This window comes from Carassius carassius, chromosome 3, assembly GCF_963082965.1.
Source record: "Carassius carassius chromosome 3, fCarCar2.1, whole genome shotgun sequence".
Taxonomy (NCBI): domain Eukaryota; kingdom Metazoa; phylum Chordata; class Actinopteri; order Cypriniformes; family Cyprinidae; genus Carassius; species Carassius carassius.
This window is the reverse complement of record NC_081757.1, coordinates 37,182,633-37,199,336: the sequence shown is the minus strand read 5'-3', so window position 1 is coordinate 37,199,336 and position 16,704 is coordinate 37,182,633. Positions and strand designations below refer to the sequence as shown.

General features: G+C 41.0%; 1 protein-coding gene across 1 annotated transcript; it reads right to left on the bottom strand.

The window, feature by feature from the left end:
• Positions 1 to 14,782: 14,782 nt before the first annotated feature.
• On the bottom strand, positions 14,783 to 16,678 carry LOC132126112 (sentrin-specific protease 8-like). Its single transcript, XM_059537174.1, has 2 exons — positions 16,527 to 16,678; positions 14,783 to 15,585 (listed from the first exon to the last, which is right to left on the bottom strand). Exon 2 carries the CDS (start codon positions 15,551 to 15,553, stop codon positions 14,915 to 14,917), a length of 639 nt encoding a protein of 212 aa, XP_059393157.1. The 5' UTR covers positions 15,554 to 15,585; positions 16,527 to 16,678; the 3' UTR covers positions 14,783 to 14,914.
• Between the last annotated feature and the right edge of the window lie 26 nt (positions 16,679 to 16,704).

Below are 16,704 nucleotides of genomic sequence, written 5' to 3'. Positions count from 1 at the left end.
TCTTTCATTTTTGGCAACTTTTTTTTGCTATAGATGTCACAGCCCCTATAATTTCTTAAACATAAAATATATGGACAGTCATCACAACCCTTAAAAAATACACTATGGTATTATCATAGTAAAACTACTTAATTTTCTTTTGCATGATTTCTGTTGAGACTGAAAAATAGAGTCATAATTTAATTCATAGCCATAGGTAACTGTTGAGAGCTACAATTGTAATTTGTAAATAATAAAATGTATTTATTTACTTTGTAAAATATTATTAAAGTTCTATTTTGACCCCTATAGTAGATTCTTTTTCATGATATTTGAGAAAAGGGGGCACAACAATACAATCCTGCTAAGGGCACCCATTTGGTGTGTTGATTGTGATGTTTGAAATAAATAAAGAAAAGTTATATATATATTTTTTTTAATAATAAGTTGTTTTCTTGTTATAACGACTTAATTTTCTCGCTATCTCGACATTACGAAAGTTGTTTTCTTATTATAACTACTTGATTTTCTCGTTATCTCGACATAACGAAAGTCATTTTCTCGTTATAGCGACTTAATTTTCTCGTTATCTCGGCATAACAAAAGTCGTTTTCTCGTTATAACGACTTAATTTTCTCTAAGAAGTTATAAAACTGCACCAGCAGGTGGCACTGAAGGAGACCAGGGTCGGCATACTGAGGCTCGTGGGAACTTTATTATATTTAACAATCAAAGCACGGAAAACAAAGTCGCGCCACATGCGCATAAATCATAACATTGATACTTTCAGATGCTTCTCGCTTTCTGTCGGCCGCTTCCTCCCACGAGTCCTCAGGTCTCTCCTTTGTCTCCGGTTCACAGCTGGCTTAAATACTGCTTCCCCACGCCAATCACTGCAATGAGAAGCAGATGTCACTTGTCTCTCACTTAACTCACTTACCACCGCTGATCTCTTCACTCTCTCTCCCGTCGCAGACCTCGCTAAACCACACCTCCCCTGCCACATACCCCCACCGCCCGACTCACCGAGCCATCCGGCCTGCAGCCCCCCCCCCCCATTCCTGGAGAGGAAGTCGGCCACAGCCATCTGCGCCCCCGGCCTGTGAATCACCTTGAACTTAAATGGCTGTAAAGCTAGATACCAACGGGTGATTCGCGCGTTGGTATCCTTCATGCGGTGGAGCCACTGGAGGGGCGCGTGGTCCGAGCAGAGGGTGAACTCCCGGCCCAGGAGGTAGTAACGAAGGGTGAGGACCGCCAACCTGATGGCCAAACACTCCTTTTCTATGTTGCTGTACTTAGCCTCTCTCTTAGAGAGCTTCCGGCTAATGTACAGCACCGGGCGACCCCCCCCCCCCCCCACCTCCTGGGACAGGACCGCCCCAGCCCCCTGTCCGACGCGTCAGTCTGCAACAAAAAGGGGAGAGAAAAGTTAGGAGAGTGCAGGAGCGGTCCACCACACAGGGCAGCCTTAACTCGGGTAAAGGCCTGTTGGCACCGCTCCGTCCATTGGACTGTATCTGGTACCTCCTTTTTAGTGAGGTCAGTCAGTGAGGTCCGAATAACCAGGAATAAACCTCCTATAATATCCCGCCAGCCCCAGGAACTGCCTCACCTCCTTTTTGGTCTTGGGTCTGGGGCAAGTCGCAATTGCTGCCGTCTTGTCAATTTGGGGACGCACTTGCCCGTGACCCAAGTGGAAGCCCAGATACCTTACCTCCACCCGCCCAACCGCGCACTTCTTCGGGTTGGCCGTTAGCCCCGCCCGTCTCAGCGCCTCGAGGACAGCCCTCACATGCTCCATATGCCGCCGCCAGTCGCCACTATAAATGATAATATCATCCAGGTAGGCGGCGGCATATGCAGCATGCGGGCGCAGCACTCGATCCATGAGACGCTGGAACGTAGCGGGGGCCCTGAACAAGCCGAACGGAAGCGTCACAAATTGGTGTAAACCAAACGGCGTGGTGAAGGCTGTTTTTTCTCTAGACATGGGAGATAAGGGGATCTGCCAATATCCTTTTGTCAAGTCCAATGTCGAATAAAAGCGAGCCGTACCTAACCGATCGAGCAACTCGTCAATCCGTGGCATTGGATAAGCATAAAATTTTGACACTGCGTTCACCCTGCGATAGTCCACAAAAAATCGCACCGAGCCGTCCGTTTTAGGGACCAAAACAATCGGGCTAACCCAATCACTGTGGGACTCCTCGATTACTCCCAACCCCAGCATCGCCTCTAATTCTGTCTGAACCACTTTTTTCTTGTGTTCAGGTAATCTATATGGCCGGCTGCGAACCACCACGCCCGGCTCTGTCTCAATATGGTGCTGAATCAGATTAGTACGACCAGGTAGAGGCGAAAACACGTCTGCAAATTCGGACTGTAACTGTCCAATGTCATTGAGCTGCGAGGGCGAGAGGTGATCCCCTCCCGGGGCCAGGGCGAGGGATTTTTCTTTAATGACCGCCTCTGGCCCGAGATCCTCCTCTCCGCTCACTGCCGTCGCTAGCAACACTGACTCCTCTTCGGTCCATTTTTTAAGGAGGTTAAGGTGGTAAATTTGCCTGGAGTCGCCTCGCTGTGTGACCTCAAAGTGTCCTTGCCACTTTGATAATAATTTGGAGCTGGAGGTTGGCAGTAATACGAGCACTTTATCTCCCGGTGCAAATTCTCGGAGCTTAGTTCCCCTGTTATACAGCTGGCTTTGTCTGCCCTGGGCCTGAAGCAAATTCTCCATTGAGAGCCGCCCCAGTGTATGGAGTTTTGCTCTCAGGTCCATGACATATTGAATTTCATTTTTGCTATTCGAATGTCCGTCCTCCCAAGTTTCTTTCAGGACGTCCAGCACCCCGCGGGGCTGGCGTCCGTAAAGAAGCTCGAAGGGGGAAAACCCCGTGGAGGCTTGGGGGACCTCGCGCACAGCGAATAAGAGGGGCTCTAGCCATCTATCCCAATTTTTCGCGTCTTCTTGTACGAATTTACGAATCATTGTTTTCAAAGTGCGATTAAATCGTTCGACCAGTCTGTCTGTTTGTGGGTGATAGACGCTGGTCCGTACCGCTTTAATGCCCAATAATTCGTATAATTCGCGTATAGTGCGTGACATAAACGCGGTGCCTTGGTCCGTGAGAATCTCTTTTGGGATTCCCACGCGGGAGATTAAACGAAACAGGGCGTCTGCCACACTCTTCGCCGAGATATTGCGGAGCGCCACTGCTTCGGGATATCGTGTTGCGTAATCCACTATGACTAACGCAAAACGATGTCCCCGTGCGGATCGTTCTAATGGCCCGATGAGGTCCATACCAATTTGTTCGAAGGGGACCTGCACTAGAGGTAGAGGGCGCAACGGCGCTTTTGGGGTGGCCGGTGGGTTCACCAACTGACATTCCCGACACCACGCGCACTATCTGCGGACGTTCTCGTGAATGCCCGGCCAAAAAAATCGGGTCATTAGACGATTTAGCGTGGCTGTCATACCTAAATGCCCCGCCATTGGATTACAATGTGCCGCCTGGAAAAGCATTTCCCGACGGCTCTTAGGTACTAATAATTGGGCCGTATCTTCCTTTGTCTGAGCGTCATGGGTCACTCGATACAACCGGTCCTTAATAACGGCAAAATACGGATAAGAGAGCGCGCTGTCAGGATGGAGGACCTGCCCATCGATGGAACGGACCTGCTCGAATGCATGTTTAAGGGTCTCATCCTGGGACTGCTCCAGGGGAAAGTCATCGCGACTGGAAAGGTTTAGCCTCGCCAACTCGCTCGGTTCCCCTGAAGCTTCCCCACTGGGTCCTGGTACAGATTCTCCCACCTGAGCGCACGCCCCGCCAACCGGGCCTCTCTTTTTCCCAGAGGCATCCCCTGTTAAACACCCCAATAATTGTTCAAAAGCTGGCCAATTGGTACCCAAGATTAGTGGATGCCGGAGGCGCGGACTAACGGCCACCTCCACATAATGCTTTTGTCCCCTAAATTTGATGCCTATGGTTTTTATGGGGTATTCCACTATATCCCCGTGCACACACCTCACCCCAACCACGCGGCCCGTATCCAATGCCCCGGATTGTATCAGGCTTTGATGGATGAGGGTCTGGTTACAACCTGAATCCACCAAAGCCTGATAGGTACCCCCCTTAATACTCACGGGTATTTGGTACAACCCGGCTTGATCGGGGGCAGCCTGCGGGTCGTCCGGGATCCGGACCAACGTCCCCACCTCCATGACTGGGCACCGGTCCACGAAATGGCCCGGATCCCCGCAACGCCAGCAGGCCGGCCCAGGGCCTCCCCGCCACCCTAGTGGTTGGAAGTGGGTCAGGTGATTGACGTGGGGAAGCAGCCGGTAGCTCAGCCAGTCCCTCCCCGTGCGGCGGCCCCATTCCCCTGGCCGGACCCCGTGACATGGCGGCCGGCTCCGTCCCTGCTCTCCAACGGGGTGCGGCCCTCGGTGGCCCCGTGTACCGAGACCTGGGTAAAGGGACAGGCTTTGGAGAAAGAGGAGAGAGAGGGAGGGGGAAGAGAGAGAGAGAGAGACCCCGGAACACGCCGCCAGCTGATCCTCCGCCAGTTGGATGGCCAGATCCAGCGACGCCGGCCGGTGGCACTGGACCCACTGAGCAGTCCTCTTCGGGAGTCGTGAGATGAACTGCTCCAGCACCACGGTGCTGATAATGGTCTCGGCGTCGCTTCCTCCGGCCAACAGCCATTTGCGGCAGGAGTACCGGAGCTGCTGGGCTAAGACAAAGGGCCGGCCCGCTTCGGTCAGTTCTAGCGACCGGAAGCGTTGACGGTGCTGCTCGGGGCTGAGGCTGACCCTTTGGAGCACTGCTCTTTTTAAGTCTGCATATACCAGGAGGTTCTGGACGGGCAGTTGTTGAGCAGCCTTCTGGGCCTCCCCTGACAGCAGCGGAATTATCCGGACCGGCCAGCTGTCCTCCGGCCACCCACACGCCTCGGCCGTCCTCTCAAACAAATCGAGGAACGCTTCCGGATCATCTGTTGGCCCCATCTTCGTAAGAGGCATGTGGGCAGCAGGGCTGGAACTGGGGGAGGCCGACCTCGTCCGAACCTCCCGGTCCAGCATGCTCCGGAACAGCTCGCGGTCCTCCCGCTGGACCTGCATCATTGCCTGAAACCGATGTTCGTGGTCGGCTCGCAACTCCAGCAGGGCTTGATGTTGTTCCTGATGCAGGCCCACGAGCGATGTAATGAGCTCCGCAAACGGCGTTCCCGATGATCCTGACGGGGTTTGCATGGCGGCGTCGTTCTCCTTCCTTCCCGGGTTTCGGCACCAGTGTGATAATGTTCGTATGGCAGAGAAGGAAGGAGACCAGGGTCGGCGTACTGAGGCTTGTGGGAACTTTATTATATTTGAAAATCAAAGCACGGAAAACAAAGTCGCGCCACATGCGCATAAATCATAACATTGATACTTTCAGATGCTTCTCGCTTTCTGTCGGCCGCTTCCTCCCACGAGTCCTCAGGTCTCTCCTTTGTCTCCGGTTCACAGCTGGCTTAAATACTGCTTCCCCACGCCAATCACTGCAATGAGAAGCAGGTGTCACTTGTCTCTCAGTTAACTCACTTACCACCGCTGATCTCTTCACTCTCTCTCCCGTCGCAGACCTCGCTAAACCACACCTCCCCTGCCACACAGACAAATTAAAGAGTTGATCAGGGCTGTGTTTGAAACACGAGCTGAATTCCTCAGTAAGGCAACAGGAAGTCATAAAACATTCTGTGCCACAAGTCCCAAGCAAGATAACCAACCAACCAAAGCTTTCACAGAACAGCTTTCAACATTAACACCACTAGAACAATTATTGACAATTTCAATTCGGAGAAGAGATTTGTCAAATTTGTTGTTCGTAATTGATAAGCAACGCCGGACATCATGTGTAAACCCATGAGAGTACTACACAGGATCTTTTGACTTCCCCCCCCACCTAGTAGAACCAGACTGAAATTCCTAAGGGGGAAGGGGGCTTTGAACCTCTGGTCTCCACATAAGTCTTTGTCAAGAGAATGGCAAATAAACTGTCTTTTGTACATATATATAGACCAGAATGAACTCAAAAGGACTTATAAATGAATCAGTCCATCGCTTCACTCCATATTCATTTATATGTAACCCACACATTTGACTATCATGTTATAATCACTTATTGTGTATGTCTTTTAATAACTATGGGATAACTTAAGGATTCATAATCATGTTTGGTATGTTTGTGATGGAAACTGCTTGCTTGAAATAGTCCTGACAATCAAATATTTCTCAAATGTATCATAAATATGTTTATGATACGTTTATGATATGTTTATGAATCATGTCCAAAATTATACCCTGCAAGAGCGGGAAAATTCGGACCACATGCTTGGTAAGATAAACATATGATTTATGATGCCCCCGAGCCAAGACAATATCTGATTGGTCAAGACAACTTTTGAGGTGTGGCCAACAGGCCAGTTTAAATACCCAGGACACCATAAAATCTTGCTTTTAGTCTCTAGCTTTGCTTCTGCTATTATTCATGTCTGCCCTTTAGTCTCTAGCTATGCTTCTGCTATTAGTCATGTCTGCTTTTAGTTTGCTTTAAGCTTGGCTTCTTAGCTTTAGCTTTGCCATGCTGTTTGTCATCACTGTTCTTTGAGCGCGGTTCCAGCGTGCTTTAGCCTGCACGCCTGCTGCTACTTAGCCACGATGAGAAGAAACACTACCTAGCCTCGTCAAACTTTACTTCTTTTCTTTTCCGTTTGAGAGTTTCTTGTTCTGAGTTAAGTTTTGTATCGCCGTCTGACCTCGTCTGCCCGTTCAACTTCAACCAGCACACACAACTCTGCACCTTCAGCCAACAACCAACCAGGCCTTCCCAAGACGTCACTTCAGCGACTACTGAACTTCCAGCCAATCAGCGACAACTTTACACAGGCAATGTACCTTCAGACATTTGTGCTGGTGTATCTAATATAATTTTAACCTCATTGAGGAACTCAATGCGAGGGTTGATTAGTGATTGATGGCTGTTCATGTCTATGCAATTTAACGTATTGCTGTAAACTTGAGATTCCACATTTCCATTCTCTTAAACTCATCTTTCCCTAACTTTCGATCTTCCTGCAACTTGTGTGAATGTGTGCGTGCATGCGTTTGTGTGTTAGATTAGTTTTTATGTCTTAGATTTATCTAATAAAGCCTTATTCATATTGAAAAGAGAAGTATCTTGTGTTTTGTGCTTACAATTGAATGTCTTAAACTGCAGATCTTGTTACTGTGCTAATTGATAGTGTTTTCACTATACTTTGGATATTAATATCCAGCGCAGATTTAATGTTAAACGGCTCGTTCAGTGAATCGCAGGGCGTCTCAGTGATCAGCAGTGAAACAGTGATTCTGTTCAAATTCCCTTTAAAATCTTAAATGATTCCCTTTGATCTAAATTGACCTGTTTCCCTTACATCGCTAATATTTGTGCAGTATTGTTCATTACTGACATTTAATTAATTCATAAATGTTAAATGCTTGAATCAATATGATTATTTTGTGTATTAAGTTCTTGCTAGATGCATGAGTTTCACCAACGCATTCTGGGTCATAAAATAACTGCTTATCAATACCAAGGTTGATGTCAATGTATTCTGTTTGCACCTATATTTTTATTTGTGCTTCTTTTAGGCACATGATTAGGTAGTTAAAAAGCGGAGATGTACTGTTTATCTACAGTAGGATGGGATTTAACGATGAAGGCTATTTGTGATGTGCTTCTTTTCCTTATTATTAATCTTTATTGTTAACCATATTGATGAGAAATGTATATGTAAAATGCATAGGCTAATTTAATTCAGTTTTGGGTAACACTTTAGAATACTGTTTCTTACTTACTAATAAGGAATTATTGAAGAACTAACAGGTGATTATTCATTAACACTTAACTCACTGCTGTTAACTACTAAGGAAGATGTGTTAATTAATCAGTATGTAATATAATTTTATGATTATGTTAAGTAACAGTTAGCTAATCAATAACTAATGTATTCTGTCATACCTCCCGAAGAACTACTATTAATTATCTATTAGTTAGGGTTCAAGAAAAATAAGAAGTAACTACTAATGAACAGTTATACACAATTACATTGAATTGTGACCCTTTCATATAAATGTTATTAGCAATAGTAGTAGTAGTATGAAAATGCAATATTAATAAATGCAATACATTTTATAGAGGTTTTGCCTGTGTAGTGAATTGTTTTGTGAGTATGTTTTGTAAGAAATCAACTTCCAGTAGGAACCCTACCATGACTCCAGTGCCTTGCGATAATTACCTTAGTTTTTATATTTCATATACAGTACTGTATGTGTGTCTCCTCAGCATATACCACATTACCATTAATTACATTTCTGTATGTAAGGCAAACTGTATGAAAATACAGGTATCCAATTTGTAAATAATAAAAAATTATCAAATAATTCTGCAGGACTTACAGTATTTCGAACCTGAAACATTAGGCCTATTCTAAAGTGAAAATGTTGAGAACCCATTAGTAATTAATAAATAATTATCAGATAATTCCTGAAGAATTACTTAGAATCTGAAACAGTATTCTAAAGTGAAAACATAGGGAAACCATTAGTAATTAATAAATAGTTATCAAATAATTCTGCAGGACTTATTTCGAACCTGAAACATTAAGCCTATTCTAAAGTGAAAATATTGGGAAACCATAAGTAATTAATAAAGAATTATTAGATAATTCCTCAAGAATTACTTAGAAACTGAAACAGTATTCTAAAGTGAAAACATAGGGAAACCATTAGTAATTAATAAATAGTTATCAAATAATTCTGCAGGACTTATTTCGAACCTGAAACATTAAGCCTATTCTAAAGTGAAAATATTGGGAAACCATAAGTAATTAATAAAGAATTATTAGATAATTCCTCAAGAATTACTTAGAAACTGAAACAGTATTCTAAAGTGAAAACATAGGGAACCCATTAGTAATTAATAAATAATTATCAGATAATTTTGCAGGACTTACTTAGAACCTGAAACAGAATTCTAAAGGGAACCTGTTAGTAAATATTAATAAACTACATCATTTTGACTAAAATCTGTTTATTTCAGATGAGAACATTTCTTAATACAGCATATTTTATTCCATTTTAACATGTATACTGCCCACATTTTAACTAATTTAACAAACATTTCATAATCAAAAGTTATTTCATTTCCATTATAAGCTAATAAGTGGGCTGTAACAAAGTTGCTACCGTAGTAGTACTTTGTACTTGTCCTTTTACTCAAGTAATTTTGAAATTTTATATTGAAATATATATGAAAAATTATAATAGAATAATAGAAGAAAATAGAAGAAAATGAAAAAAAAAAAAAAGATTTTAAAGACATCCTAAAAATAAATATTTTCTCATTTACTCACCCCGGTATATCAAAAAATAAAATGAATCAAACATGAGTTTGTTTGTTTTTATTACTCACATACAGCACATATTTCCACTTTTAAAAGTTTTATTAATATTTTTAATAATAAAGACAAGTAGATTTAGCTATATACTTTATTATTACAATAAATTAATTTTTATTTTATTATCAATGCTTTGCACTTTAATATATATAATAATATTTTTTAAGTTAAAAAAGTGTTTGCAGTGTTTGCTTATTTCTGTACCAATAAAATGTAAAACACTGCATGTTTTACCACCAAAATATATGTAATCTCTATTTAATTTAACTCACAAAGTAAAGTTTTCCTCTGTATCACTTGATTTTGGGACATGTGAGATCCTAAACATTACAAATGATGGGATACAGTGGTCCCAAGTGCAGAAGTCCAGAGGAACCCAAATCTGCTGCTCCCAGAGCTTGACAGTGGAGGTCGCTCCCTGCTTCTTCAGCTCCGTTGTCTCGGCCGAGGAGCCATTGATGTCCAACTACCGCTCTCCACACTTTATGTTTCAACTCAACCAAAAACTGCACAACACCTGCCCGTCATTACCAGCTCTAAAGCACATCACTGGCCTTGAATAAGGACACATAGACTCTCTTGTAATGTTTATTTGTTACTCCAGTGAGTGTCTTATCTTAGTTTACATTCCATCCTCATATCTGTCTACTCCCTGACAGTACAGCTGTGCCTTCCGGGGAAAAAACAATGCAGTTCTGATGCAGTTCTGCTTTGAACATTAGGTGGAGACAAATATCTAAAACCAAAAATCAGTCATAATCATTTTAACATCTCATCTCAACTTACTATTCCTTTTACTTTATTCGCAAAAAAATGGGTCAGATTTTTGGTGCTTTGATGCAACAGAGCTCCGGTGATACATCTGATTTACAGGTGGTCACAACCTCAAAAATAACCATCACTATTTACATACAGATGAGGACATCTGGTCATAGTGGCACCTAAAATGTTACTTCAGAACGCATTTCTCAAGGTCTGCTGAAAGTCAATTTCTGCAAAAATCTGTATAAGCTAATAAAATTGCAATGTAGTATCTGAAACACGTTAACAGGGGACACCAGGTTAAATTTCTATTGTTTCATTTTTTTCTCTCTCTCTCTCTCTCTCTCCGGTGACTATTTCTCTAGATATGTTTGTTTTTGAAAGTCTTGTTGTAAGCACATACCCTAAATAATTGTATACCTTTATTGCCCCATGTTCATTTAGCACACACTGACCTTCTATGGTTATAGAAGATCACATTTATGAATTGAATAAAATCAGAGTGTGTAAAAAAACATTTTATACCCCAAACTCTCCCCAAGCTGACATTTTTGACAAATGACATTATAACTAATGAAACTTATACATTTAATGTACATGACTTATCATCTTTTGTGTAAAAACCTGCATCATGGACGTGCAGCCGACAAACCTGCAGCAACTGTGTGATGGTATAATGTCAATATAGAGCAAAATCTCTGAAAAATGTTTCCAGCAGACAGTTGAATCTATTCCATGAATAATTAAGGCAGTTCTGAAGGCTAATAGGTGTTCAATCCTGGCACTAAAAGTGTAGGCTACCTAATAAAGCAGCTAGTGCGTGTACATAGTAAAAAACTGTTGTACGTTTGCCCCTACAAGACTGTAGAAATGCTACAGCAAAAAATAGTTACTACATGGAAAAAACTGTAATAGATTCTTGTATTATTGTAATTTTTATTTATTTTTGTTAATTACTGTAAATGTACATTTTTGGAATTAAACAGCGAAAAACTATAATCTGACCCTAGGTGACACTTCACATTTTATGTTTTTTTTGTTCAAATAATTGTGTTTTTCAATAGTTTTTGTATTAATTTATGTGTTATTTATAATAGATTATGTTGTATAATTAATGTTTAGTCCATTATTTCAATGTAATGTATGTTACCTTAATGGTGTTTTGTATTTGTGTGTACAGTGCCATGTATTCGCATCAGCTTGTGGGAAGGTCATTTGTGATCAACATGAATTCTTCCTGTGGCTTTCTCTGTATCACCTGTGTTATGGTGATTATTAGTGTGTGTTAAAAATACAAAACAGATTTTGGTAGCAGCGTGGCTTTGATCATTAAAAGTAAAAAATACAGCATTTTTTTTCATAGCATAGGTTTTAGTTTATTGTAAAATCAGTAGATAGAAAAATATACAAAAGAAATTAATTCCTAAGAAGAGCATGAGTAGACATCTCTAAAATGTTTTTATTTGTATTTTTTTTTTTATCATTTGTCATGTAACACAGACTTTAAGACTTCATGTCCTGCGATGCCGTGACCTATAACTATTAGCTCAAGGCATGTTTTCAGCCTACTAAACCTGACCTATAGGTCCAGCCTGCCTCATATATCCCAGAGACAGAGGGTTTTTATGTGGAAAAAAATAGCAGCAACCTTCGGATGTCCTGTCTTCAAGTTCATAAATCCATTGCTTTGTTTTTTGTCAGTAGAATTTGTCTTTAAGGAAGTCGGCTACATATAGTAACCTGTCTGGTGGCTTTGTCAAGAAATTGATTTTGCAGCATCAAATAAAAGACTTCTCTTTAAGTCTTTACATATATAGTCTATCACCAGAATTCAAACACAGCTCTCAGGATATTTTAGGTTTAATAAACAAAAAAAGGTCAGAGGTCATTTAACATTTGGTGCTAAGTTTACTGCAGCCATGTTAACGCCTCTCTGGCAAGTGTTTAGAGAGTAAGAGCTCTGAGATGCGTCTCATTCCAGGCTCAGTCACTGTTTGTGCTCTTTCAGTCATGTCCTGACAGCAGTGTGAATGGCCATACCAGAGCAACATTCCCTAATGACATCTCTCTAGGTATACTTTTACATACGTCAGTCTTATCTGCTTTTTTACTCTCTATCTTTTTTTGTGTGCACTTGTAAAACTAGTTGAGATCGGTTACAGACCTTTTGGAGAATGTGCAAGAGGCTATTTGTGTTCACCACATGATCTCAAGTTACAGACCTCATACTGTAACAGAATATTTTGAAGGGCCCAGAATGGGTGTGGATGATCAATAACATACTTTTCACATCACACTAGACATACCTGTGTCAGCTATTGTCAGCATCCACAAAGTTCAGATCTAATAGGCTTTGGTTTTGCACAAAAAAAAATTATTACGAACTATTTTAACATTTAAAAATTATGCAGAACCATCAACACTTCAAATATATATGTGGACATGGTTTTTTTCTTTTCATCCTGAAATTCATTTACACTTCTGAGGAGATCTGCAGTACATTAGAGTGCAGTTTAAGAGGATGTGGATGAGGTGTACTGTCCCAGAACTGAGATCATGAAGGTCAGGACCCCCTCAGAGAGATAATGTGAAACACCTGAGGCCCCGGAGGAGCTCAGAGCGCTTTCATACAGAGTCTACTGTTGAGAGTAAACCTGGTAAACCTGAGGCCCCACTGCTATCAACACGGTTCCGGTGATTACCTTTGCATTATGGACTGAGTTTCATATTAAATGGGGTCATTTGTTGCATAGACAAAATGTAAGAGTATAGAAGGATCTTAAATTTTCCCACGCATTTTAACCAATCAGTGAACATGACATTTCATGATTTACTGGATAAGGAGATGATCATATTGGGGGAAAAAATGATATACACACACACATACATACATATTTATATATATGTATATGTACTTCATTCAAAATGTCTATGTCTAAATGATTTAGTCATAAAAATTTAGAATGTTTCAATGTAAAATTTGCAATTCAGTAACATTAGAGAATTCTAATCTAGTATCTGAATACTGTTGCAAGTTTCTGTATGCATCCAAACAGGCTGGTCTTGCTTTAGATCAGCAAAACCCTCTTTTATGCAAGTGTATTTTTCACAAATAATAATAAAACAACAACACAATAAGGTTCCACTAGGAGTTGTGATGAAATGCCTCCAGAGGACACACACAACTCATGATGGTTTAACTGAGGTCAGTATTACTTGTAAAGTAAAGTGAACTGCAACGCAGACATGTGTTCCCTGCATGCAATTTTTTGTAATTTTTTTATTGGGACGATAAATAATGTGCTCATTCTTATCAGTTTTATTCAGTTGTAAGAAAACTGGTATATACAGCTGTGGAATATACTGTCACACAATCATGCATTTGCTGGTGTGAGGTCACAAAGCATCTTTTCAGCTCAGCCAGAGGATGCACGTGGTTAAATTAAAACTACTCTACTGTTTTTTTGTTATTCAGCACGTGTGTTATAATATAACATTTTCCTTAGACAGTTATAACACAGATCACATTCTTTGTCATCTGAAGTCTTTTCAAAATAAGCCCTGAGCAAAAGGTCCTGTAAACAAGCATTACATTCAGTTACTCAATTCATGCTACTAATCTTAAACTAATCAGCAACAATACATTCTGAATCTACTGCACCAACTGATTTGTTATACTGATCACAAGTTTCTTCTCTCTTTTAAAATAGAGGAAATGTCTTAGACGCTTTCTTAAAAGAAACAGCACATCCAAAAATGAAACCATCAGTCTGGATTTACTCACCCTTGTATGACTTTGTTTCCTTAACGGGAGATGTTTTGCAGAATGCTGACATTTTCATAAAATGCAACGGGAATGAGGTCTGAGGCTGCCAAGTTCAAAATATGATAAAAAAAAATGCAGGCATTATAGACATAGAAAATTTGCTCTCCCTCATCCAAAATGTAGATGAGTTTGTTTCTTCATTGGAATGGATTTGGAGTACTTTACATTAAATGGATCCTCTGTAGTGAATGGGTACCGTCAGAATGAGAGTACAAATGGCGGATAAAAACATCACAATAATCCACAAGTAAGTCGCATAACTTCAATATATCAGTTAAAGTCTAGTGAAACAAAAAGCTTTGAGTTTGTACAAAACAAATCCATCATGTTGCTTTTAACATTATTGGGATATTTTTATAAGATGTTTGGACTTTCATTCTGACGGCACCCATTAACTGCAGAGGATCCACTGGTCATCAAGTGGTGTTTTGCTAATTTTTTTCCAAATCACGGTGGCCCAAGGATTAATACATTTCCAGCTAATTTTAATCTTTTGGGTGAACTATTACATAATGATGCTTTATTTGTAATTACTGGAGCATGATAGATCAGTCCAAATTCACTTACACCGTATGAAAAAAAGAAAGAAAAAAAAAAGCAGTGTGAAGATTCTGCATCTCACTTCTCATTTTGGGATTGGAACGAGGGGAGTAAATTGTTAATGGAATTTTCATTTTTGTGTGAACTATACATTTAAGAGTTTGGCAAAAATGTTTGAGAAGTGCATGCTGTTTTCAAATGCAGTTTATCTTGTGCATCCTTTGTGCAGGATTGACTATGATAAATAAGTGTGTTCACTTTGCCCAGTGGCTAATAGAGTTCATGCGATGCCGTTGCATGATGTAAATGGTCAGCTAGTCATTCCTTGGCAAGTCTCTGTATAAGTGAATACCATTCTGTCCGTTTCCGTGTAATGTAGGTGGGTGTTATGATCTGAGGGGGCAGGTGGGGACAGCCCTCGACTCTAGCACTCTCACACAGAGCCTCAGCATTACAGATCACATACATGCCACAGTCATAGCTGTTCTGCTGCAAGGGGCTTTGATCCTCCACAAAGGGCACTTTCGTTCCAGTGCCTACAAAAGCCTCCAACTTAGCTGCAATACGCCGGGCATGCAATGAGTTGCTTCCACTCTGGGAGTCGTAGTGGGAGAACTGGCTGGTATCTCGCCGATAGAGAAGCAGGCTCCAATGGGAGCCACCGGCTGATTGATTTGAGTTGTCATTGACAGCCAAAAAAACCCACCGACGAGACGCAAGACTCAGCGGCTCCAGGAAAATGGCGAGTTCCTCTTGACATGAGGCGTACTTTATAAACTGAGCGACTTCAGGGCTGATGAAACAGACCTTCTCACCCAAACCTTTGAAGCGTTCTGTTGCAAAGTACTCAAAGGCGAAACCTATGACTTGATCGTTGAGCCAGTGGGGTCCATTTAAAAGTGCCACATCTGAGCACCGCAGGAGACTGTCCTGGTAGCTCAGTACCACTGGATCCATCCTCAAGGCAACCAGAATGACAGCAGCAGTTACTGTGGGGATCAAATTTAAGAGATTTTATTGATTTACATACATAGTACCAAGTTAATACCGTGGTAGTTAATGCTTTTACATCAAGTAAACTTTTTAATGGTCCCCCTCAAAACACTTCAGCTTATCCAAAATTCTGAAGCTCGGCTATTAACTACAAAGTCCACAAACTCCAGTTTTAGCTGCTTTGCACTGGCTTCCTATAAAAGTTTCCTCTTTATTGCCAAATTATATTCCGTGAAGAACAGTATTACAGCTGGAGGCTCCAGAAACAGATGAAAGAACATTTAAAAGAAAGTTCAAAATCTTGTCACCATAGTTTTAAATTCATTTTCTATGTATTATGTTGTTGACATACAATACTTGCATTACGTTTTTTTTTTTTTTTTTTATCTGTGATGCATTTGATGTTATGCTTATTTTGTGTGTGCGTGTGTGACATTTGATGTTTGTGTTTCTACATAAAGCACTTTAAGCGGCATTTAGATATCATATAAATAATGAAGTTTTATTATGTTACATTATTATTATGAAACTGTCAATCTATCTATCTATCTATCTGTGATCGTTAACTGTACCATTCCACTGACACAATACTTTTGTACCAGTAATTTATCATCTACACTTTCTGTTCTTCTTACAATTTTGTATGGCTATTAAATTATTTACATTAGTACAACTTAAAAGTAACTCTGATCTGTAGTTCTTGTGTTAGTTTTAAGATATAAGACTATTTATACTGTTATTTTATAAGTGCTTCAGCATTAATTAAAGTTGTCTTATATGCAAAACTTGCTCAAATCAGTAACGTCACTGCACCGCGCACTGATTCAGGCCAAACAAACAGCGATTTAAAAACAAATACATTCAGCTTCACAGCTTTCTTCATAATTTTAATAATGAAACAGTTAGTCGTCTAATTTGACAACATATCGTTTCTTACCTTGCTAAAGAAAGAGTCCCCAAAGTAAGCTCTCATAACGTTCACCTTCCTCTACCACAGGCTCAATGAGGGCGGGTGCCGTAAACAATTCGCTGTTGTTATAGAAAATGTCGCGCTTCTACGCGATTGCGACAGTTTTGAGGGGCAGAGCTCTTCTTCGCCTCACGTACACGCCTTT